The 25,721-nt window shown below is 49.8% G+C and overlaps 2 protein-coding genes and 1 non-coding gene across 3 annotated transcripts; 1 reads left to right on the top strand and 2 right to left on the bottom strand.

Annotated features, from left to right (window-relative positions):
* The first annotated feature begins 1,301 nt into the window (after positions 1-1,301).
* ASPHD1 (aspartate beta-hydroxylase domain containing 1) lies at positions 1,302-5,091 on the top strand. Its single transcript, XM_066275623.1, has 3 exons — positions 1,302-2,333; positions 3,451-3,564; positions 4,228-5,091. Exons 1-3 carry the CDS (start codon positions 1,463-1,465, stop codon positions 4,335-4,337), a joined length of 1,095 nt encoding a protein of 364 aa, XP_066131720.1. The 5' UTR covers positions 1,302-1,462; the 3' UTR covers positions 4,338-5,091.
* On the bottom strand, positions 3,846-3,967 carry LOC136336722 (U6atac minor spliceosomal RNA). Its single transcript, XR_010731547.1, has one exon. It is a non-coding gene; the product is annotated as a U6atac minor spliceosomal RNA (small nuclear RNA).
* Positions 4,620-21,619, bottom strand: KCTD13 (potassium channel tetramerization domain containing 13). Its single transcript, XM_066275624.1, has 6 exons — positions 21,172-21,619; positions 19,266-19,435; positions 8,785-8,874; positions 8,643-8,695; positions 6,828-7,023; positions 4,620-5,389 (listed from the first exon to the last, which is right to left on the bottom strand). Exons 1-6 carry the CDS (start codon positions 21,413-21,415, stop codon positions 5,153-5,155), a joined length of 990 nt encoding a protein of 329 aa, XP_066131721.1. The 5' UTR covers positions 21,416-21,619; the 3' UTR covers positions 4,620-5,152.
* Positions 21,620-25,721: the final 4,102 nt, after the last annotated feature.

The raw sequence follows: 25,721 nt of genomic DNA, 5'->3' as shown, positions 1-25,721 counted from the left end.
GCGAAAGGTGTCGAGCTCACGTCAGATCCTGGGGACGGGCGAAGGGAGGGGCCTGAGATTTATTGGGGGGCGGGAGGGAGGAGGAGGAAGTGCAGATGGAGGGAGGAGGGACCATATGAGCCAGGACCATAATCCTCACTCCCGCGGCCCCTAGGGGAGGCAAAGGAAACTCTCTGGTCCCAGCAATAATTACAGCCCCCTCTCTCCGCCGTCACAGCAACATCTGGAATCTGCATCTCCTCTTCCCAGGGTGCCGAGTGGCAGCACAGCTGGGTTCGCGCCTGCTCAGCCCCCAGTGTGCCCCTGCCCATATCCAGACCCCCACATGGGACTTGCCCTTGTGTAATGGGCTCTCCCCTCGTCCAGAAGAAAGGAAAATTTCCACTTTTATGAGACGTCTAGGGGTAGCAGTCTGGTATCTGAGAGGAGAGACACCCTCCTCTTATATACAGTATGAACCCGACCAGCTGACAGAAGATTCGACTTTGATTTTTTATTTCTGGCCTCTCTCACAACGCCTCTGAAGCGCCCTTTTTCAGCACCACCAGCGCGCGGACAGCTCTCCTCGGCCCCGCCTTGTGTGCCCCGCCCCTGCGCCGTGGGCGATCGGCTGAAGCCGCCTTCACCAACAACCGGGCTCTCTCCTGGGGCTGGCTCCTGTGGAAGCTAAGTGGGAAGAGAAGTCACAAGCCGACGGGTCCAGGGTTGTGCAGACCCAAGGACAGCCCGCGGCATCTCGATCTGCAGTCTGCGCTCTTGCTCCGCCCCTTGGTTTGTCCCGCCCCAGGCCCCGCCCATTCTTTTCGCATTGCGGGCGGCGGGAGGTTGGCAACTCGCCCCTGGCGCCCACCTGGTGCCTGCCCCTTTGGGGGTCTCGGGAGAGGGAAATCCTGAGACGACCCTCCTTCCCCGCTGGCTGAGTTGCCGCTGCCCCTGGGCAGGGGCTGGGGTAGCTAAGCTGGGAAGGCTACCGTAGGAAGAGTGACGTCAGGGTGTGTGGGAGCCAAGGAAGGAGCGAGTAGGAGAAAAAGAGCGAGAGCGAGCGAGTGCCCGAGAGAGAACCCGCCGGGCGGGTCGAATGAGAATAGAGGGCAGGGAGGAGAGAGTCAGGGAGGAAGGAGAGAGAAGCCGCTGCAGAGGACGCCTGGTTGCAGGTCCCCAGGGCTGCGGGTCCAGGTGGGGTAGGAGCTGCAATCCGAGGAAGCTAGAAGGAAAGGGGGCGGGGGGAAAGAGAGAGAGAACGCAGGGGTGGGGGAGGAGGGAGGCGAGAAGATAGGGGGAGACAGAAGGCGGGGCAAGGGGGGCAAAAGGTGAGAAAAAAAACTGAATGAAGAAGAAAGACGTAAGAGAGAGGAGAGAGAGGTAGAAGGAAAGGGAAAGGCAGGTTCAAGGTACTGGAAAGAGGGAAAGAGGGAAATACAGGTGGAGAGAAGACCTCAGAAGGAGAGAGAACAGAGTGGCAATGTGGAAGGGAGACAGCCCAGCGGGTAACCAGGGAGCCACCGCAGAGGAAGGGCTGGAGGGGCAGGGGAACTGGGGTCTGGAAGATGCCCCAGGCCTCTTGGCCATGGCCTCCCTGCCCATCATGCCCGCATGGCCATTGCCCCTGGCCTCCTCGGTCTTCACCCTGCTCCTCGGAGCCCTGACTTCCCTGTTCCTCTGGTACTGCTACCGTTTGGGCTCCCAAGACATGCAGGCCCTGGGGGCTGGGAGTCAGGCTGGGGGTGTCAGTGGTGGGCCTGGAGGGTGCTCTGAGGTCCGCAGGCCAAGCCCAGGGCGCTCTGGGGAGCCCGGGGAAAGACCTAGGACAGAAGGTCTAGTGAGCCGTCGTCTTCGGGCCTACGCCAGGCGCTATTCCTGGGCAGGGATGGGTAGGGTGAGGCGGGCGGCTCAGGGTGGCCCAGGCCCCGGGGCAGGGCCAGGCATCCTGGGCATTCAGCGCCCAGGCCTGCTTTTCCTGCCAGACCTGCCCTCGGCGCCCTTCGTGCCACGGGACGCCCAGCGACACGATGTGGAGCTCCTGGAAAGCAGCTGCCCTGCTATTTTGCGGGACTTTGAGGCTGTGAGCTGGGATTTCTCAGGAACCACCCCTCTTCCTCGGGGCTGGTCCCCACTGCCAGCTCCTGGGTGCTACCAGCTCCTGCTGTACCAAGCAGGCCGGTGCCAACCCAACAACTGCCGCCGTTGTCCGGGGGCCTATCGGGCACTGAGGGGGCTACGGAGTTTCATGAGCGCCAACACCTTCGGCAATGCTGGCTTTTCTGTCCTCCTCCCGGGGGCCCGGCTTGAAGGCCGCTGCGGGCCCACCAATGCTCGGGTCAGATGCCATCTGGGTAAGTAGATGACACCTGCAGACAACCTCCTTGCCTCTCTTCTCTGCCACCAGAGCTTTCTGCACTGTGGCTCTGACGGTGCCTCTCCTCAGAAATCTCCCACCATAGCCTGTTGCCCATAGCAGCGGCACTTCCTGGGCTTCAGTTATTTACAAACCAGCTTCATAAGATTTGCTATAGTCATTTTCTACCTGCACTGTTTCTTCATATGGACTCCCCCCCACACACACACATTTTGTTTTACTTATTTTAAAGGAATCCTTATGCAACAATGATAATCAGTATTACTTGCCCTAAATAGAAATACTCATAAATACAAATTTAAACTTAAAAAAAAAACCTTTAAAAAGTCTAGCTAAATAGTCTGAGACTGAAGCCTACACTCTCTTCTTTTAGAAGGGAGCAACATTATGGTAGCATCAAACTGATTCTGTTTTCGATTTTTAAAGATTGAAAAAAATGGGGGGGGAAACAATTTTCTGATTAATTCCATGACCTTGTTTTGCCTAAAATTCTCTCCCGTGCTACCAGTTGGATGTATCCTCCACCTGGAAGCACACTGGCCTCAGGGTCGTGTCCAGATCCTCTCTCCTGTCTCCCATCTGTTCCCTTCCTTGCCTTCCCTCCCCCATGCTCTAAAAAGCAAAGGGCTTCTGGCTAATCCTTGCAGACACCACACTCATGCCATATTCTTAACCTAAAATGTCTTTACTTTTATCATTTTATCGCCTCCCAGGAAACTCCTACTCAGCCTCCAGGACTCGTGTTTTCAAGTGTGGGTGTGTTCTTATTCCTTATCATTTGAAGTAGCTGTCCATTTTTCTTAAAGTATTCAATTGTGTGGTCCCTGAGCAAGGACAGTAATTAGTTTTATACTTTGCAAAGAAGGAAAGCCCAGCACATAGTATATTCTTGAGTTTAATTGTCAGGAACCCAGGAGGAGGTGCCACTTCCTTCAGGAAGCCTTCCCTTTCCTCTGAAACCGAGTAGATTTTGTGGGCAAGGAGGAAGCACCTTAGAACCTGGTGTCTGAGACCCTCAGACTGCTTTTTGACTGAATGGGGTGAGCCCCTTTCACTGGGGCGGGAGTATTGGATGCCTGGGTCTCTTTCCACAGGTCTGAAGATTCCCCCTGGCTGCGAGCTGGTGGTTGGGGGTGAGCCCCAGTGCTGGGCTGAGGGACACTGTCTACTGGTCGACGACTCCTTCCTGCACACAGTGGCTCACAACGGTACTGGGGCTCCCATTCTCTAGGAGGGATAAGGGACTCAGAGGGAAGGGGATGAGAAGAGGCTGCAGACCACACCCACTGCCTTGCTGTCCTAGCACCACCATTTTCCAGCTGTGTAACTTGGAACAAGCCATATAACTTTCCCAATCGCCCATGAAATGGAGATGCTCCCTACTTGATCAGGTGACTGAAAGATTAGACAAATTGATATAGGTGCAAAGTGGTTAGCAGCGCAAGACCCTGGGCCTGGATCACCTGGGTTCCTGTGCTACCTCTAGCCCTTATGACAGTTAGATGCCAGCAGCAGGTGACAATGCTTTAACAGCATGTGTGTTGTCAGGCCTACGGGCTCCTTGCACTCTTGTCAAGGAGAGTGCTAACCCACTCTCCTTTCATATAACACACACCTCTGGCACTTACTAGGCTGTGTGACCTTGGCAAGTTACTTAACCTCTTTGTGCTCCAGTCACTTTGTTTTAAAATGAATAATTATGGTACTAACGCATAGTTTGTTTTGATGATTAAGAATTAATGCAGGAAGGGCTTAGAACACTGCATGGTGCTTACTTACAAAGTGTTTGCTTTTTTGAGTATTAGGGAGTGCTCTGACATGTAAGTACTTAGTGTCAGCTCCTGTCCTGTCTCTGTTCCCATGTACCCTAGGCTCCCCTGAAGACGGGCCTCGAGTGGTTTTCATTGTGGACCTTTGGCATCCCAACGTGGCTGGGGCTGAACGCCAGGCCCTCGACTTTGTCTTTGCACCAGACCCTTGAAGGAAAGTGTTGCCTTCAGACATCCGGGCTGGGAGCCGCTGCACTGAGGGACGGCCTGAGCGGTGGCTGGGACCTCCTCCGCACTGCAGGGCGGGGGTGGGCTGAGGGTGGACACTGGCTGGCCAGCACTGAAATACAGATCTGACAGCCTCTCCTCCTGCCTGACTACTTCCTGCCAGCCCCCAGCCCCAGGGCAGGGGCGGTCTTCTCCCGTCTACCTAGCTGGGTACCTCCTTAACACAAGCCAGCTCTCTGGCCCTCACCCTGGGAATCAGCACCAGATCGTCAACTCAACTTTATTCCAATAATTTAATAGAAAATTAAAATAATAAATAATATGAAACAGTTTGAGAGGACAGCTGAGCTGGTGCAGGCCCAGGCCAGCCTAATACAAAGTTAAGGAGGTAGGAGGAATGGGAAGGGAGACAGGGAGGCAAACTACCCTGCATGATGGTTGGGAGGCAGCTCAGAACGCGGCGGGTGTTACTGAGGGCTGGCTGACACTTTGGCATACACAATGTACTGAGAAGAGGAAGGGGTTCAAAACCGTTTTTAAACCAGTTGGTGAGGGAGACTAGCAGGGCAAGAGCGGTGCTGAGGGAATAAACGTAGCCCTCGGAAGGAGCTGGAATGTACCACGTTATCAGCAATGAGGTGGAAACCAATGGAAAAGGTCCGAAGCAAACTGTACCATGCAATAAAGGGCCAGAAGGAAGCCCCACGACTTGGCCAGCAAAGCCGGGGCAAAGGTGTGGGAAGGGGAGGAAAAGAGGGACGGGGTCCAGTGGCAGGAGGAACAGGGAGAAAGGTCAAGATCAGTCCTTGAAGACAATCTGTTGGCCATGAGGACGCTCGTCATGGGTGATGTGGCGCCGGACATGAATCCTGCGGACACGGTGCTCCCGGTTCTCCTCATCCTCCCCTCGGCCCCCCCCACCGCCGCCAGCTACGCCCCCTGTGGCCTCCAGGAGGGCTGGGTCTGGGCCCCGGGGAGTCTCGTAGATCAGGATGTTCAGGGTCTCCTCAAAGATCCGGGCCTCTGGGAATTCCACCTGCAAAAGGCCAGCGAGCCCCAGCTCCCACCCTCTGGCCCAGCCGCACAGGGGCCCCTCCCCCAGCTGCGCCCAGCCGCACATGTCCTGGTCTTTGCAGTCACGGGTTCTTTGGCCTGGACTGTCCTCTCTGCAACTTCTTTACTCAGCAAAGTCACACTGACACTCCAAGATCCGCTCTCAAGTCGGGCACTACTTGTCTTTTCTCCTTTGCTAGCAAGGCTTATGGCATATTCTCTCATTAGACAAACACTTCCTGAATGGCTGCACTGTACCAGGTGTTCTAGACACTGGGAATACGGCAGTGAACAAAACAGACTAAGTCCCTGTCCACAGCAAGTTCACATTCTAAGGGGAGGACACGGCATCCATTTAATCAAATATAAACTGTCAAGTGATGACAAATACTATGGAAAAAACCACAGCAGGAAAAGGGGTGAGGATGGTCAGAGAAGGGAGTTCAGAGAAGGCCTCACTGAGAAGATGACACTTGACCAATGGCCGCAAGAGGGGAGGGCGGGAACCGGGCGGGGAACAGAGGAAGAGCAGTCTGGGAAGAGGCAGGAGCCAGCATGAAAGCTCTGGGGCAGGAGTGGGCTCGTGTGTCACTTGGACATCAGCAGCAAGGCCAATGCAACGGCACAGAGTAGTAAAGAGAGCGGAAAGGGACGGAGCAAAGAGGTGACTGGGGGCTCCCCTTGTGTGGCTTGGGAGCACATAACTAACATGACTCTTAACAAGCTGCCTTCTAACTAGTGGCCTATCTTCCCGTCTTCCCAATAACAGAGGAAGCTTCTGGGAAGCAGGGCCATTCGTTCCTGCATTCAGTAAATGTTTCCCAGCTTCGGCAGTGTGATAAGCTCTTCTGCTAGCCTCCACCAGTGCCCGAGAGACGGAAAAAGTAGATCCAGCTCTACCTACCCTCAGGGACTAACACCTTCCTACTGAAGTCAGCCCCCTTCCCCCCTTGCCAGCCTCAGACTACAATAAACACTTTTTTTAGCTGAGAAAGAAGTAGGACCAACTTTGTCTCGGGTTGTTGGGGTAAAAATTCATGAGTGAAGGTGTCCCAAAGAGCCTGATGTTTACACAAATTCATTAGGCAGCAGGGACGAGGGAAAATAACCCCAGGACAAGGCACAGTGTGTGCCACGCTAGGGCGCTGTGAAACAGCATGGGGCGCTCAGAGACCTGCAAGGTCTCTCGTGTATCAGGGCCACAGAAAGGTCAGAAGAGACCAGGCTGGTCTGATCATCAGAGGACAGATGGCATTACGTCATAATTTACACAGCTAACACCCTCAAACTTGGAACTCAGGCTTCTAACTCTCAGTGCTGGACTTTTCCCTGCCTGATCGGCTGAGCTGCCTCTGTCCAAGGCCCTGGTCCTGCCCATCACCACAGCCCCACCCCACCCCCGGCCCCAAACCCCTTCTGACCTTGGTCTGCTTCTTCTCTGTGGCATAGACAATGGAGGTGCAGCACACCTCGGCGATTTTGCGGCCCTGCCCGTAGAAAGACCAGCAGCAGATCTCGTCCCCCAGGACGTCCTTGAGGAAAAGCAGCCGCCCATGGAAACGCAGGGCCAGTTTGTCAAATAGCTCGATGTTCTTAAGTAGGTTGTCATCTGAAGTGCTGAAGACCGGGGGCCAGGAGGCCTTAGCACCACTGGCTTCCCCCTGTCCCCCAACTCAGGGCCCACTCCAAGCTCAGGGCCCACACCTCCAGCTCACGGCCCTCACACCCAGCTCAGGGCCCTTACGCCCAGCACTCCCTCTGTCCCCCAGCTCAGGGCCCACACCAAGCTCAGGGCCCTTACACCCAGCTCAGGGCCCACAACCCCAACTCACAGCCCTCACACCCAGCACAGGGTCCTTACAGCCAGCACTCCCTCTGTCCCCCAGCTCAGGGCCCACACCCCCAGCTCACAGCCCTCACACCCAGCTCAGGGCCCTTACACCCAGCACTCCCTCTGTCCCCCAGCTAAGGGCCCACATCCCCAGCTCACGGCCCTCACACCCAGCTCAGGGCCCTTACACCCAGCACTCCCTCTGTCCTCCAGCTCAGGGCCCACATCCCCAGCTCACGGCCCTCACACCCAGCTCAGGGCCCTTACACCCAGCACTCCCTCTGTCCCCCAGCTCAGGGCCCACACCCCCAGCTCACAGCCCTCACACCCAGCGCAGGGCCCTTACACCCAGCACTCCCTCTGTCCCCCAGCTCACAGCCCTCACACCCAGCTCAGGGCCCTTACACCCAGCACTCCCTCTGTCCCCCAGCTCAGGGCCCACACACCCAGCTCACGGCCCTTACACCCAGCGCAGGGCCCTTACACCCAGCACTTCCTCTGTCCCCCAGCTCAGGGCCCTTACACCCAGCACTTCCTCTGTCCCCCAGCTCAGGGCCCTTACACCCAGCACTTCCTCTGTCCCCCAGCTCAGGGCCCTTACACCCAGCACTCCCTCTGTCCCCCAGTTCAGGGCCCACACCAAGCTCAGGGCCCACACCCCCAGCTCACAGCCCTCACACCCAGCTCAGGACCCTTACACCCAGCGCTCCCTCTGTCCCCCAGCTCAGGGCCCTTACACCCAGCGCTCCCTCTGTCCCCCAGCTCAGGGCCCACACACCCAGCTCAAGGCCCACACACCCAGCTCAAGGCCCACACACCCAGCATATGGTCCTCCCAGGGACTTGGTGCTCAGCGGGGAGCTTCTTCCCCCACGGGGCCAGGCCCAGCAGGCCACACCAAGGAAGGAGCACGTGCTGAACAAACCCCAGCACAGCGAAGGGGCTGCCGGGCAGTCTCTGGGGCAGGCTGTATCACCTGGCATCCTAGCTCCACTTTTTAACTGGGCAAAACGAGGCAAGTTACTTCACCTCTTGGTGCCTCCATTTCCTTAGCTGTAAGATGGAGGTCACAACAGCACCTCCCTCAAACAACTGCGAGGATTATGCGAGTTACTATATGTAAAGCACTTAGAGTAATGCCTATTATAAAATAAGCACTAGTCATAAGAAAATACTACTCATTACGAGCTAGCCCTCCTCAGAAGCCCAGGTGAGGTTCTGGACCATGCGGAAGCTCAGATCAGAAGACCCACCCGCAGTGCCCAGTGGGGGAGTGGCAGAGTGGAGCTCCCGTGCCGGCAAGCCCTTGCTTCCCTCTGCGTGGCCACAGCCCTCCCCGTGAGCCGGGAGCAGGGCTGCGAGCCCGGGACCCCACCCAGGCACCTCCCTGTCCCCACAGCGGTCACCTGGTGTAGGAGTACTTGTTGTTACTGCGGTTGTGTAAGAGCTTCACCACGGGCTGTTGGGGGAGAGAGGATGGAGAAGGCTGGGGGCCAGGTGGCAGGGACAGACCCCCAGCCTCCGCCCTACACAGCTCAGGGGCCTCACCTTGGAGGTGCTGGCCAGGAGCTGCTGCTCCTCCTGGGGAGATGTCACCATAGGGATGAGGCACAGCGGGGACAGGTTCTCCCTTTTTTGCTGGAGAAGAAGCGGAAGGTGGTTAACAGCACAACCAAAGGTCAGTCACTCACTCAAAAGCCTTCAAAAGCTACTTGTTGCCTTTGGGGGAAAACCCGACCCGGGCTCCTTAGCTGTCCACCAGGCCCTGCAGCATCCGACGTTCCTGGTCTTGGCCCTGCCACCCTCTGCTACCTGCTGGGCCTCAGCAGCACCGATGGCCGGGCGGGCAGGCTGCACATCCAGTTCGCGCCCACCCAGCCCTCTGGACTCATTTGTTAGCGTGGCTGGCTCCTCCACACCGTTCAGATCTCAACTCAGACAATGCCCCTCGGAGAATGCTTGGCCTCCTCCCTCAGCTCCCTGCCTTGCGCAGCGCCCTCCACTTCCTCTTCACAGTATCAGTTCTCTTTCTTCAGGGCACTCAGGTCCTCACACTTTCTGCTTTCGGTCTGTTTGTTTATGGTCTGTCGCTTCCCGTCTAGGTAGTAAGTGCCTAGTATACAACAGATGCTCAGTGAGCACCTGTGGAATGAATGAACCTGGCTGGGTGGGAGGTTACAGGCAGAATCAGAGCCAAGCAATGGGCTTCTGTCCTTTTCTATTTTCTAGGATCTTCAAGCCAAACTCCTCTTGCCTGACCAGGCGGTGGCGCAGTGGATAGAGTGTAGGACTGGGATGCGGAAGACCCAGTTCGAGACCCTAAGGTCGCCAGCTTGAGCGCGGGCTCATCAGCTTTGAGCAAAGTTCACCCGCTTGGACCCAAGGTCGCTGGCTCGAGCAAGGGGTTACTCGGTCTGCTGAAGGCCCGTAGTCAAGGCACATATGAGAAAGCAATCAATGGACAACTAAGGTGTTGCAACGATCTCCATTCCTGTCTGTCTGTCCCTATCTATCCCTCTCTCTGACTCTGTCTCTGTAAAAAAAAACACAAAAAAAAAAACCTAGATGTGCAACTCTGATACAATCCAAAAGTTTTTTGAGACATGGATGAAATTTTTTCTAAAATTAATATGGAATAAGTCTATGGCCTGACTTGTGGTGGCGCAGTAGATAAAGCGTCGACCTAGAATGCTGAGGTTGCTGGTTTAAAACCCTGGGCTTGCCTGGTCAAGGCACATATGGGAGTTGATGCTTCCTCTTCCTCTTCCTCCCCCCCCCCCCCCCGGCTGTCTAAAATGAAAAGTCTTTTTAAAAAGTTTTTTAAAAGTCTACCATTATTTAGGTCAATTTTAAAAAAGAGCCAAGAGGGCCTGACCAGGCGGTGGCGCAGTGGATAGAGCGTCAGACTGGGATGCAGAGGACCCAGGTTCAAGACCCCGAGGTCGCCAGCTTGAGCGCAGTTCAAGCTGATGGGTTTGAGCAAAAGCCCATCAGCTTGAACCCAAGGTTGCTGGCTCCAGCAAGGGGTTACTCGGTCTGCTGAAGGCCCACAGTCAAGGCACGTTTGAGAAGGCGATCAATGAACTAAGGTGTTGTAACGTGCAATGAAAAACTAATGATTGATGCTTCTTTTCTCTCTCCATTCCTGTCTGTCTGTCCTTGTCTATCCTCTCTCTGACTCACTCTCTGTCTCTGTAAAAAATAAATTAAAAAAAAAAAAGAGCCAAGAGGAATGCCCAACCCTACCTACCAGATATTAAAATACCCTACAAAGCCATAATAATGAAAACAGGGTGGTTTCGGTGCAGAAACAAACAGAAACAATGCAACACAATAGAGAGCTTTGAAACAGACTAATGAATATATAAGAACTGATATTTGCAAAGAGGACACCACACATCAGTGGGGAAAGTATAGAGTGGGTATTGCTTATTGCTGTGTAACAAATTACTCCAAAACTTAGCAGTTTAAATCAACAATCAGCATGTCTCAGTTTCTGCGGGTCAGGAATTCAGGAGAGGTAGAGGGTGGTTCTGGCATGGCATCTCTCATGAGGTTGTAGTCAAGTCGGCTGGGCTACCGTAATCTGAAGGCAGGGCTGAGTCGGGAGGATCCGTTTCTGAGAAAGCTTGTTCATACGGCTGTAAGTTCGTGCTGGCTACTGGCTAGAAACATCTCATCCGTCATGTGGATCGCAGCACAGAGTTGCTTGGGTGTCCTCATACCATGGCAGCTAGCTTCTCCAAAGCAAATAATTCCAGAGGGAGCAAGGTGGAGGCCTCAGTGTCTTTTATGACCTAGTTTTGTCAGCCCTATTCAGTGTGGGAGCAAACTATACAAGAGAATGAACACTAGAAAACAATAATCATGGGGACTGCCTTGGAGGCCGACTCCCATTGCTCCAAATCCCTCCCCTATGCAAAATACACCTACCCTCCCGAGATCCCCCAAAGTGTCATTTCATTACAGCATCAGCTTGATATACAGAAGCTGATCTTGTTTATCTAAATCAGGGCAAGGTGGGATAAGGCTTCTTGGAGGTAGTTCCTTAACTATAGCTCCACAAGTACATTTGTTCTTGATCTGAAGACTTGTACATTAAAGAAACAAGTTGTCTATTTATTTATTTATTTATTTATTCACCTTAGAGGAGACGGGGGGTGGGGGGAGCAAGAAGCGTCAACTCTCATATGTGCCTTGACTGGGCAAGCCCAGGGTTTTGAATCAGCAACCTCAGTGTTCCAGGTTGATGCTTGATCCACTGCGCCACCACAGGTCAGGCTCTTTTTTTTTTAATTAAGTGAAAGGCAGGGAGGCAGAGAGACAGGCTCTCACATGCGCCCAGACTGGGATCCACTAAGCAAGCCCCTTACAGAGCAATCTGGGGAAGCTGCTCTGTTGCTCAGCAACTGCCATTTCAGCACCTGAGGCAAGGCATGGAACAAGTTCTCTCTTCCATATACCCAATACACAATAGTGGATGAAACAGGCATTAGGATACTCACTAAGACACTCTTGTTCAAAAGGGTGGGGCGGGCCCTGGCCGGTTGGCTCAGTGATAGAGCATTGGCCTGGCATGTAGATGTCCGGGGTTCAATTCCCGATCAGGGTACACAGGAAAAGCGACCATCTGCTTTTCCACCAATCCCCCTCCCCCTTCTCTATTTCCCTGCCATAGCCATGGCTCAAGTGGTTCAAGTGAGTTGGCCCCAGGCACTGAGGCTGGCTCCTGGAGCCTTCCCCTCAGGCACTGAAAATAGCTCAGTTGCCAAGCAATGGCCCCAGATGGCTATTGCCCAGTAGGTGGCTTGCCAGGTGGATCCTGGTCAGTCTGAGTGTGGGAGTCTGTCTCTGTCTCCTCTCCTCTCACTTAAAAAAATGGGGGTGCGGTAGGGGACAGGAGAGACCTAGAAGTCACTGCTTCACATAAATTCTATAATCCAGTTGGGCAAATGCTGAGAGCCCTCTGATGCCTACTCTTGCCCCAGAATGATTCTCTGTGGCTCTTGGCTCTGCCCTGAGTTATCCTTCCTTTTCCATGAAAGACAGCGCCTGCTTGCAGCTCCACGATTTCCTTAGCCTGCATCGTGCCTGTGGAGCTTTGGGGATCTACAGGCCTCTTCTCCTCTTATACTGTCTCTGTTCCTTTTGGCGTTTCTGCCAATAGAATTCTCTTATCAGGTGTCTTGTGAGTCCTGGGGTTCACTTCATTAGACAAGAGCCACACACACAAAATCTTCTTGAACTAAGCTCTTCTCTACTTTGGGCTTGTGCCGAGACTGCTGAGGGACACCTTTAAGCTTCTTAGATGCACTATTATTTGATCAAATGATTCTCTGAAGAATCTTCTTGGATATTTTTGAGGCTTTAACAAAAGATTTTACAATCAAATCCTCAGCTTCATCTTCAGACCCTGTTTTACTGAAAACACCCTGTATCTGATCTTTGCCTAGAAAGCATTTACTAATTTTAATTATCATTTGTTATCTAGAAAGACTGAAAAATTTCAAACCCCAAAATTCCTGGCTCCTTTTTGTTCAACTATTTTTTCTTTAATTTACCCTCTTTTTTTCACTGTAAGAAGAAACCTGGCGGCAACTTGAACATTGTCTGGAAATCTCTTTAGCTAGGTCACCTAGTTCATCAGATATGCTTTCTACTTCCTACATTACTGCAGGACACATTGTTAAACTGCTGCTGCTACATAACAAGAATCCCCTTTGCAACAGTTTCCAGTATTTCCCTCACTGCAGCTTCCCCAAAGGTCATCAGACTGCTGCAAACTGAACTCTTTAGGTTTTTGTTAACACTCTCTTCACAGTCCTTCCAGCTTCTGCCCCGTTCCCAGTTCTAAAGCCACTCCCACATTTTAAGTTTTTGTTATGGCAGAATCCTACTCCAGATATCAAAATCTGTTATCTATTGCTGGGTAACAGATTACTACAAGTTTATTGGCTTAAAACAATAAATATTTATTCTCTCATAGTTTCTGGAGGTTAGAAACTTGAGACTGGCTTAGCTAGGTGGTCATGGCCCACGGTCTCTCATGAAGTTGGATTCCAGATGTTGGCCAGAGCTGTAGTTACCTGAAGACCTGTACGGGCTTCAAGAATCCACTTCTGAGAGAGTTCACCCATACGACTGGGAGCTTGTGCTGGCTGTTGGCAGGAGGCTTCAGCTCCTAACCAAGCAGACCCTTCCCTAGTGCTGCCTTGAGTATCCTCACATGGCAGCTGGCTTCCCCCATGAGCAATCCAAGAGAGGGTAGAAACAGCAACGTCTTTTATGACCTAGCTTTAAAAGTCACACACTATCACCTTACCTGTGGTGGTGCAGAGGGTAAACCATCAGCCTGGAACGCTGATGCTTCCTGCTCTCCCCCACCCCTTCTGTCTTCTCTCTAAAATCAATAGTCTTTTTAAAAAAGTCACATGCTATCATTTCTGCCATCGCCTTTGATTATGTAGGGTAGCCCTATTCAGTGTGGGAGGGTACTAAACAGGAGCTAGAATAAGCAGGAGGCATGAATTTTGGGCAATTTTGCTGGCCTATTTTGGACACCAATTGGCACAGATTACTTAATAGACGGCTTTGGGAGACCTAGCTCATTCTATAGAGTACAAAAAAGAGTTAAATCCCTTAGTAATTCATATTTACAACAGTGAATTCCATTTAGATTAAAGACCCGTAAATAAAAGATAACACTATAAAGCTACTAAAAAATGTAGAATGGAAAAAAACTTCTTAAACAAGATCCTAAAAGAATACACTTTTAGGGAGGAAAAAAACTACATTAAAATCAAGCATTTCTCGCCTTGACTGGTGGTGGCACAGGTTCAAAACCCTGAGGTTGCTGGCTTGAGTGTGGGCTCATCTGGCTTGAGTGTGGGATCATCAACATGATCCCAGTTACTGGCTTGAGCTGAAAGGTCAATGGCTTGAGCCCAAGGTCACCCACCTGAGCAAGGGGTAACTGGCTTGGATGTAGCCCTCACGGTCAAGGCACATATGAGAAAGCAGTCAATGAACTAAGGTGCCGCAACTACGAGATGATGCCTCCTTCTGTCTTTCTTTCTCTCTCTCTCTAAAAAAAAAGAATCTCTCTAGTTGACAATGGATGGTGTGACCTTACAAATAACCCCATGTAATAATAATGTGGAAGGGATAATAAGAGTTATAATTATTCTACAATACTAATTTATTGATTCTGATAAGGGTTATCAATGGGAGTGTGGTGAGAGGTAACTCCCATTCATAAAGTGCCAAAATGACATCACACAGATTGTTTTATAGTTGGCAACAAGGGAATGTAACCATAATAGAAGGATCACACCAACATCACCTAAGCGGCTGATTCTGAGCAACCCTAATGATAAGTCATATTAGCAATATTATGGATTTATCAAAATCAACACAATATGAAATATATAAAACTACCTAAGGTGTATTCCAACCAAAATGTTTAACATCAATCCTTTAAATCCACCATTTAGTTTATAGAAAACTCAGAATAGGATAGGTTACAAACCAAATGATATCACAAGAAATAACCAGGCAAAGAAACTGGGTCACTGTGCAGGACAACTGGTCTCTTTAGCAAATCAGCATCATGAGAAAAAAGGGACTGTTTTGGGTTGGAAGAGCCTTGAAGAACATAATAATCAAACATGATGTAATGAGCTAGATTGGGCCCTTGTTTAGATGAACCAGCTATAAAAGACACTTCTGGAATGAATGGAGAAATTTGTGTATACGCTGGATAGTAGATAAAATTTTATTGGCATGGAAAAATGGTAATTATTAACAAAAAAAGCAGATTACAAACAGCACATATAGCATGATTGTATTTTGGCAAACACACACACACACACACACACACACACACTCACAGACCTGGAAGGACGTTTGGTATTTTTATATTTTTAATTATCTGTTTAAATTTTTACAATATATACATACTGCTTTAAAAATAATAAATGGCATTTACAATAAAAATCAAGGATTTCCATTCAACAATAGATGCTACAGGCAGGTCACATTTTAAGAGAAAATACTGACAACATCTAAAACTGACTAAAAATTATTCTCTGAAACATGCTTCCTGAACTGGGGATCCTCTCCTGAAACTGAAAATCCAGCAAATAAACTGAGCAACTATTTTCTCAGCTCTCCTAAGGATGACTGGTAAACAATAGCACTCTAGATACATAGGAGAAAAGTATCTTTATTATGCATAATACATACGGTGACAGGGTAATAGGGCTTAATTCTCTCTAGAACTAAACTATAACATGCAAGGATCTCCTGTAAAGCAACAAGGAAATTTTTTCTTTTTTACAGAGACAGAGACAGAGTCAGAGAGGGACAGACAGGGACAAAGAGAGATGAGAAGCACCAATCATCAGTTTTTCCTTGCGACACCTTAGTTGTTCATTGATTGCTTTCTCATATGTGCCTTGACCGTGGGCCTTCAGCAGACCGAGTAACCCCTTGCTCAAGCCAGCAACCTTGGGTCCAAGCTGGTGAGCTTTGCTCAAACCTGATGAGCTCGCGCTCAAGCTGGTCACCTCAGGATCTCAAACCTGGGTCCTTCACATCCCAGTCTGATGCTCTATCCACTATGCTACTGCCTGGTCAGGCAGAAAATATTTTTCTTTAAAGTCAGTAGAGCCTGACCTGTGGTGGCGCAGTGGATCAAGCTTCGACCTGGAACGCTGAGGTCACTGGCTCAAAACCCTGGGCTTGTCCAGTCAAGGCACATATGGGAGTTGATACTTCCTGCTCCTCCCCCCCTTCTCTCTCTCTCTCTCTCTCTCTCTCTCTCTGTCTCTCTCCTCTAAAATGAATAAATAAATTAAAAAAAAATTTTTTAAGTCAGTAGAAAATTTGGTAAAGACTACAAATAGGTGCCCTGGCCAGGTAGCTCAATTGGTTAAAGTGTCCCCATACACCAAGGTTGTTGCAGGTTCGATCCCCAGTCAGGGCACATACAAGCAACAACCAATGAATGCATAAGTAAGTGGAACAATGAATCAATGTGTCGCTTGCTCTCTCTCCTTTTCTCTCTCGCTAAAATTAATAAGTAAATTAGTTAATTAAAAAAAAAAAGAATATGAGTAGGCAATTCACAGAAGGGGAAACCAAAAAGGCTAGTACATGAAAACATCTCATTAGTAATCAGAGGCATGCAAATTAAATTGAGATCGCTCTACCAATTGGACTGGCAAAATCAGAACACCGGATCGTGCGTGCCCTGTGTTGTTGAGGATACCCAGAAAGGAGATCCCTTATGCACCGCTGAGCAAGAGTGTCAAGTGCTACGGCCTTCTGGGAGAGTAATCGAATGATTCCGCTGAAATGCATTTGCATGTGTCCTGTGACCCAGCAATTCCACCTCCAGCTACAATCATGAGAAAGCATGGCCCAGGACCCACAAGGGTACATGTATTAGGATGCTCACAGTGGCAGTGATTGTGGGGATAGGAAGTGAGAGGGAGCAATCTAGGTCTCCAGCCTCAGGGCACTGTATAAATAAAACAGTCCAGGGAATGCATACCATAGATTCCCATGCAGCAGCAAGAAGCAAAGAACTAAATGTACATAAAGCAGCATGAATAGATCTTAGAAAATGTATTGAATTAAGAAGCAAAACATACAATCCATAACTCAATGCCATTTATGGAAATTTAAAATGCACATAAAACAATGCTTTAGCTTTTCAAAGGTACAAACATAATTCAAGCATAAGTATCAAAACATTATAATTGGAGGGGTATCTAGGGGGAAAAGAAGTGGGCAGGCGATGGGAAAGGAAGCAAAAAAGAAGAAAACATTTGCATTGACCAGTGATGATTTAGTGCGGCACACTGAGATGCATGATGAACTCAGTGTTCTGTACCTAAGCCTTAAAAACAAAAACAAAAGCCTCCTACCAAACAAGCGAGCACCAGCCGAGTGGGGTCAGGATGAGAATGGCCGCAGGGACCCCTGGAGAAGAGGTAGTTGGAGCAGAGAAGGAAACACTGCACTTGGAAGTCACATAACCTGAGGCTGAATGTGAACTCTGCTGCTTACTGGCTCTTTGACCCCGATGCATCCCCAACTTCCCTCATTTTTCTTTTCAACGTCAAACAGGGGTTCGAGATGTACATATAGGCAGAGAGCAGAATCGCCCGACACACAGGAGTGCTTCTGAGGGTGTGGATAATATTAACCATTAGATTCAGCAGTGGGTGGGAGATAACATTAGATAAATGGAAAACTATAGCGTAGGAATGCACTTCCAAAATCATCCAGTTCAAATTGAAAGTGGTTACCCTTCAATGGGCCATGAAATAAGTTTAATGGGTCTCACAAAGCATTAAAAGGAAAGAAAGAAAACAATATACCAGAGTGTATTTCACTAAAAGTATCATTTTCTTTTTTCTTTTTTTTTTTTTTTATTTATTTTAGAGGAGAGAAAGAGAGAGAGAGAGAAAGGGGGGAGGAGCAGGAAGCATCAACTCCCATATGTGCCTTGACCAGGCAAGCCCAGGGTTTCGAACCGGCGACCTCAGCATTCCAGGTCGACGCTTTATCCGCTGAGCCACCACAGGTCAGGCAAAAGTATCATTTTCTAAAACTCTTATTTCAGAGCACTTTTTCCTATGGGATGCAGTCAGAAAGTCTGAAAAACATGGATATAGCCCAAAGGAATTCTATACTTTTGGATTCCAAAAATAAGTATTCCCCAAGATCATAGACACTAGTTCATAGCTGCCACTTTTTTTTTTTTTTTGTATTTTTCTGAAATGAGAAGCAGAGAGAGATTCCCACATGTGCCCAACCAGATCCACCGGGCATGCCCACCAGGGGGTGATGCTCTGCCCATCTGGGTGTTGCTCCATTGCAACCAGAGCCATTCTAGTGCCTGAGGCAGAGGCCATGGAGCCATCCTCAGCGCCTGGGCCAACTTTGCTCCAATGGAGCCCTGGCTATGGGAGGGGAAGAGGGAGTGACAGAGAGGAAGGAGAGGGGGAGGGGTTGAGAGGCAGATGGGCGCTTCTCCTGTATGCCCTGACTGGAAATCAAACCTGGGACTTCCACACATTGGGCCAACACTCTACCACTGAGCCAACCAGCCAGGGCCCATAGTTGCCACTTTTTAATACATAAAGAACATCAAAAAAAGAAACTCTTATAATCATCATTAATATTGTATCATAAAAGGACATTTTTAACATTGTAAAAAGCGGACAGAATAGAGGGCTTTATGTAAAATTCACTACATTGTACATATTTTTCTCATTTCCTTATCTTTTGGAACATGAAGACAGGATGCCAGAGGTAGGAACTGACTCACTCAAGGTCACCTAGTTAGCTGTGGTGAAGGTGACACTTAACTCGTATGTCCTGGCTGTGCTTTCCAAAATCTCCTCCCAGAGCCCTAAGAGACCCACAGAAATGAAGCACAGCAGGTGGGGCTCTGGAACCCCCAACATGTTTTAATGGGAGCGACCCTGCTTCTATGAGATTTCATTGCAAAAACCAAAAATTTTTAAGCTCCTGGGGGTGGGGTGGGGTGTTGCCTGCGAGGATAGAACCAGATCACAGAGGTCATTTTCCAGTTTAAATTTAGACTTTATTTTCTAGTGACACAAGAGAATTATTTATGATCTGATTTCTGGGCAAAGAGGAAAATATACAGATCAGCATTGTTTGGAGAATGAATCAAGTGGTAGTGTAACAACCTGTTTGGCTGGGTTGAAACAGCAAGAAGCAGAGAGAGGAGAGCAGTCACTTAACCACTGCATGAGTCTTGGCATGAGATGTTGAGGGGGCGCCTGCCTGAGGCAGCAGGGGTGCAGGAGACAGCATCTCAAATTTTCTGGGGTCATGGCTAGTCAACACTAGGCCAGAGGCAACCTCTCTAGACAGTACCCATATTTCCCTTCCATTTTGTTTTATGTCTTTATATCTAACTACCTGAACAGCTCTCCGAGGAACGCGGCACAGGGGTGAGACTCAGGAAGTGGGGGAGGGACCCTCACCTGCAGCGCCAGCTGGCAGTCCTCTACCAGGCCCTGTACCAGGTAGTAGCGGGCTTCACCTAGCAGCTCCCCCAGTTCTCTTGTGCTCTCAGGCAGTGGCACGGACCCGTCCCGAAGGTAGTTGAGGATTGTACCAAAGTGGCGGCCGCTCCGGTCAATCAGCACCCAGCCTGGTGGGGAGAGGAAAGGTAAAGGATGGCTTTGCTGGGGGCCCTGGAGCTACTACATTTTTATGAAAAAAAGATTCCAAAGCTGCAAGTCTGAATGCTTCTCTAACCTCTGCCTTATCCAAGAAAACACCATTAAAACATGTCGAGTGACTGTTCCCATAGGCCCCTTTTTAAGGAGCTAAAGACAATTAATCCCCCCCAAGTCTGTTCTACACTGACAAGGTTCTCACCACGAGAAAGTTCTTACAGATTACCTTATTAATAAACCTCTAACCTCTTGTGTTAATTCTGACCATCTTTTTTTTTTTTTTTTTTTGAGATTTTATTTATTGATTTTAGAGAGAGGAGAGAGAGACAGAGAGAGAGAAAGGTGGTGGTGGTGGGGAGGAACAGGAAGCATCAACTCACAGTTGCTTCAACTGGGCAAGCCCTGGGTTTTGAACCAGTGACCTCAGCATCCCAGGTCGATGCTCTCTCCACTGCATCACCACAGGTCAGGCCTGACCATCCTATTCAATTAGAAGGTCTACCCCACCCTCTAAGTTCACTACCATTTTAACCTTTACATTCTTCATAGAACTTATTACTGTCTGGGAATTACATGCGTTTTATTTACTTATTTATTTCTTTGTATGTCTACTTGCTTATAGTTCTCCCTGTCCCCACAGAAAAGTAAACTCAATAAGGCTAATCTCCTCAGATTCATTTACTAAAACAAAGTATCTCCAACACTAACTGGCACTTTACAAAGAGTTCTTTTATTTTATTTTATTTTTTATTTATTTATTTATTTGAGAGAGGAGAGGGAGAGAGAGAGGAGAAACAGAGAGAGAGAAGGGGGGGGGGGAGGAGCAGGAAGCATCAACTCCCATATGTGCCTTGACCAGGCAAGCCCAGGGTTTCGAACCCGCGACCTCAGCATTTCCAGGTCGACGCTTTATCCACTGTGCCACCACAGGTCAGGCCTACAAAGAGTTCTTGAATCAATAATCTCTTCACCTTTAGGTATTTGAAGTCTGAGCTCCACCTCCCAAAGGTTTATTTTCTGCTCTCACAATCCTTATGAACTTCCTCTGAATCCCCCCCCCCAAAAAAAACCCTTTAAGGTTCCACTTGGGCACGTGGGGCCCAAACCTCGATGCAACACTCAAAGAAGGTAAGGTTCGGGGGCCAGAGAGAATTCTCCACCAGCCACTGTGGTGTCCCTGCCAAACCCAAAGCAGCCTTCTCCTTCCACAACCTGCTTTCACAGATGGGTTCCTCGAGTGTGTCAGGGGAAACACAGAGACAGACAAGACCCTCCAACTCCCCAGGCTGGCTGTCACCAGTGCTAAGGCGGAAAAGGGAACAAAGGGCCGGGCAGCTGGAAAAAAACCGACGAAGCTTGTCTGGAAGGGTGCTGTTGGCAGAAGGACTGGTTCCCAAGCTCTCTGCGCTCAGGAGTTCAGGGTGGGAGAACTGCGTGGGAGTCGCGATGATAATTCTGGGGTGACATGTTGAATCACTTACCCCAGAGCCTGGCAGAGCTGGAGAGGGGAATTGTTCATTAAGTGTAGGTTACTGCTGGGGGTAAGGCCTGGGGGAGAAGGGAGATTACGAATAAAAGGGGGAAATGAGATGGGACGTGGAGGCTGGAGGTGAGAAGAGGCCTGAGGACACCGGCGGGAGAAGAGTAGGGCGAAGGGAGCCGGCGATTTGGGGGACGGAGAGCAGCACACGCTGGGGCATCGCAGTACCTCCAGCGTCCGTGAGGACCTCCGCGCGGCCGCTGAACATGGCCTTGAGCATGGTGTCCTGTCCCGTGAGCGTGCGCAGCGTCGTGTAGTGCAGCGAGCCCCCCACGTTCAGCTTCACGTACTTGCTGTTGGGAGTCTGAGGTTTGAGACTGTCCGCGGCGGAGCCGGGCTCGAGTCCCCAAGGCTTAGGGACTTCCAGGGACAGGGCCTCGGCCGCCGCCGGGCGCGAGGCCTCGGCCGACATGCCAGGTGGTGGCGGCAGCGGCTGCCGGCGACCTCAGGCTCTCTCCGCGTCCTCCAGCCGCTCCCAAAGGCCCCGGGACCCGAGCCCTCCGGCCAGACAGCTGGACCCACACACCCACACGTCGCCGCTACCCAGCGACACTGGCCAGCAGCCCCATCGCGCCGGCACCTCCCAGAAGCGCAACCCAGCAGCTGCGCAGGCGCGTTGTGCGCCCCGACCTCGCGAGGCCGGGAGCACCGAGTGTGCGCAGTGGCGCTCGGCTGCGCAGCGGGGGCGCGCGGGCTGCGGCGGGCGCGCCGCCGCGAGAGGAGCGCTTGATTGGTTAGCACCGGAGACCAGACCTCGGAGGCTTTTGGCCGCCTGCCTGATGGGGAAAGCAATGTCCCTGTCCCGTGGTTGGGTGTCTGCTCTCAGAGCGATTCCTGGACGTGACGGGAACACTGAGGCCGAGAGAGACGGGATGGGGCGCGGTATCCCGTCTGCCAGCCTTCGCACCGGGTGCAGGGGAGGTGCGAACAGACAGCAAGGGAAGCTCCTAAAGGCGGCTTTGCATCCCTATGTGCCAAGGTTGCAGGTTGGACCCCCCCATCAGGGTCCATACAAAATCAACGAATTAATGCATAAACAAACGGAACAACAAATCAAACCCCCCCCCCCTTTCTTGTTCTTGAAAAGTAAAAAAAGAAGGCTGCTAAGCCCTGGCCGGATGGCTCAGTTGGAGCATCGTCCTGATTCGCAAAGGTTGTGGGATTTATCCTCACTAAGGACACACACAGGAACAGGTCAATGTTTCTATCTCTTTCTCTCTTCCCCCCTCCCCCCTCTAAAAACATAAAAAAAATATATTTTTAAAAGAATACTGTTAGAAAACACAAGTCCAACTCAATAACTTTAAAGATCAAATTGGCTTTATTCACCCACTCTTTTTTGTTTTACAGAGACAGAGAGAGAGTCAGAGAGAGGGATAGACAGGAACAGACAGACAGGAACGGAGAGAGATGAGAAGCATCAATCAGTTTTTCATTGCGACATCTCAGTTGTTCATTGATTGCTTTCTCATCTGTGCCTAGATCGTGGGGCTACAGCAGACTAAGTAACCCCTTGCTCGAGCCAGCGACCTTGGGTCCAAGCTGGTGAGCTTTGCTCAAACCAGATGAGCCAGCGCTCAAGCTGGCGACCTCGGGGTCTCGAACCTGGGTCCTCTGCATCCCAGTTCGATGCTGTATCCATTGTGCCACCACCTGGTCAGGTTATTCATCCACTCTTGAATTAGCATCCATCCCATATAGCAAACGGAAAAGGACTTTCCAAGCTATAGAAAAGAAAAGGCTTTTAAAGGCAGAAAGGGGCGAAAAAGGGAAAATATTAGCAAAGAATGCATTGTTTAGGCAAGGCTGTCCTCCTAAGGGTACTGGAAGGCGATCTTTGGTTCTATGTTGACCAGTTAAGGTTACAATACTGGGATATCTTGAGGTTGCAGTTAGGTTAGGTATTAAGTCTTGGTTTGCTGATGTGAGGCTTAGCACAAGTGACTTGCATTTTGGTCTTGTTTCTTTTTTAACAAAGGCCAAAGGGGTGTGGCCCTCCAGGGAAGGTGGCAGTAGTGCTGGGACATGCAGGGTGTGAGCAGGTAAGGTCTTCCTGGAGGGCCTCTCTGAGGAGGTGATACTGAGCTGAAGCTGAGAAGTGGCCAGGTAGAGTTGTGAGGGCAGAGAGCTCCAGGCAGAGGGAAGGGCACCTACAAAAACTAAGGCAGGAGCAGGCTTGGCATGTTTAAGGAGTAGAAAGCATGTCAGGTGGCTGGAGCAGCCGAGCAAAGGTTTTAGAATCCCAGCCAATGTCCTGAGGTTCCCAACCCTGAACAAAAGACGAAATGAAATAGAAACATGTTGTTGACGAGAAAGTGTGGTGAAAGTGTAATGTAATCATGCAGTTGAATGTCTGGCAGGGGGATTTGCTGGAGAGAAAATTAACTACAGAGTGTATAATTGGAGGCGTGGCAGGGGGAGGTAGTGTTTTGTGACCCTGAGAACTGCTTTGTTTAAGTTCTTCTGCCCAGAATCAGGACCGTTTTCTCTGGCCCCTGATCAATGACACGTTCTGGAGAACTTGGCTATGTGGCTGCCTAGCGCCATCTTTATGGATCCTTGTGCCAACTACAACTAGGCCAATACCTGCTTCCTTAACGTTTGCTCACGATCACGCTAACTTGCACCCTTATCTCTATGACACAATTTCACTAGTGACAATTTAGAATTACAGTGATCATTTTGGGGAACTTTTGACAAGAACAGAATTGTTTATTTGAGAGGTACCTCAAGACAAAAGAGGAAAAAACCCTCATGAGGAAATTGTCTTGTTTGTCAAACAGAGAGATTATTTTGTTTAGCATAGGCAATATTTCACTTCTGCATGGACTGTCAAAACATCTCCAAATGTTCCCCAGAATTCCTTTTTTCAGATGCGAAATGTTCATTCTAAAATACCAATCTGGTCGTTCATCTCCTACTGCTTACATTGTAGAGTTCAGGTTCCCTGGGTTCGTCCATAAGGCAGTCGCATGCCTCCGGCCTCTGTGGAGTCCGTCGTCCACCTCGGAGTCCGTCGTCCACCTCGGAGTCCGTCATCCACCTCGGCATACGGGAGAGGAACTGCGGAGCCAGAAAGCATCGGTCCATTCCTGTTTAACAGAGTCTCGCATGGGCAGACGAACAAACAGGCAGGGAAAACCGTTTCTCAGGCAAACAAACAGCAAAATTCGGCCCTTCGCAGTGGCGGGCAGGCAATCTGCAATCCACCATCCGCGCTGAGGGCAAGCACTCGTAGCATTGACTATACACACGTGGCGCTGCCACTAATCAGGCAAAGTACAAGCAAGCAAGCCTAACACACATATTTTCCCAATATTAACCTTAGTCTAACTATAGACATTCTCTTGACAATCTACTGATGAGCAAAATCTTGGCAATGGTAAAGAGCTGGATAGTACACTGAAGTCCTGAGGTCGGACTCCATCTGCCCTCAGCCAGGAGGGGAGATGGAGAAAGAGAAAGCAGCCCCTGACAGCCTGGAGCCCACCTGGTGCTGTCCTCAAAGGGGGTAGGAACTGGAGTGCCACTCGGAGCTGGACTGGCCTTTCTCTTGATGAGCATAAACATTTTTGTAGAACCCCAACATCAGAGAGACAGGGCTACTCTATAACTCTGAGGGATCAAGACACAGACAAAAGAACATTATCCAAACAACAGAAATGACCAACTATCCTCATCCTGGCTAATATAAATTACTCCGCTTCTTCATCACTTACAGCTTGACTCTTGCTCCTTTCTTCCCACTTTTAGATAAATATTTTTAAGATACCAACTCAGCCTGAATGGGCGGTGGCGCAGTGGATAGAGCGTCGGACTGGAATACGGTAGACCCAGATTTGAGACCCCAAGGTCGCCAGCTTGAGCGAGGGCTCATCTGGTTTGAGCAAAAGCTCACCAGCTTGAGCCCAAGGTCACTGGCTTGAGCAAGGGGTTACTCGGTCTGCTGAAGGCTCGTGGTCAAGGCACGTATGAGAAAGCTATCAATGGACAACTAAGGTGTTGCAATGTGCAACGAAAAACTAATGATTGATGCTTCTCATCTCTCCATTCCTGTCTGTCTGTCTATCCCTCTCTCTGACTCTCTCTGTCTTTGTAAAAAAAAAAAAAAAAAGATACCAACTCAAAGAGCCATCCCCACTTCCTGACAGCATCAAAACCAGAGCAAAGCTCTTCCTTGAATCCTTCCCAGAAACCTAACACAAGCTCAAGTCCTATACAAAGTCATATATAACGTTCTCTTACTGAGCTGCTCCACTGTTTCCTATATTGTGTAGTCACCCTCATTGCAATGAGTCAATAAGCCCAACTTTGTTCAACTACAGCTGTGTTCATGGTAGCCTTTGCTGGGAGGGTATTTTTTTTTCACTGAAAGATACTTATTTTTAAAAAGATTTTATTTATTCATTTTAGAGAGAGAGAGAAGGAGGGTTGGAGCAGGAAGCATCAACTCCCATATGTGCCTTGACCAGGCAAGTCCAGGGTTTTGAACTGGCGACCTCAGCATCAACACTTTATCCACTATACCACCGCAGGTCAGGCATAATGAAGATACTTATTTTTTAAAACTTGACTCAAAACAAGTTTTAAACACTCTGAAATCATATAAAACAGGTCCATGGGTTTTCTTTGACCTGAGAGCTGCCAGTTTGCAACCTTTTCTTTATTAGATGTAAAGATTAATACTGTTATGAATGGTTAACTATTAAGTAGCTAAG

This window comes from Saccopteryx bilineata, chromosome 4 (genome assembly GCF_036850765.1).
Source record: "Saccopteryx bilineata isolate mSacBil1 chromosome 4, mSacBil1_pri_phased_curated, whole genome shotgun sequence".
Lineage (NCBI taxonomy): Eukaryota > Metazoa > Chordata > Mammalia > Chiroptera > Emballonuridae > Saccopteryx > Saccopteryx bilineata.
Note: the sequence above shows the minus strand (reverse complement) of the source record. Positions and strands in the feature narration are given on the sequence as shown.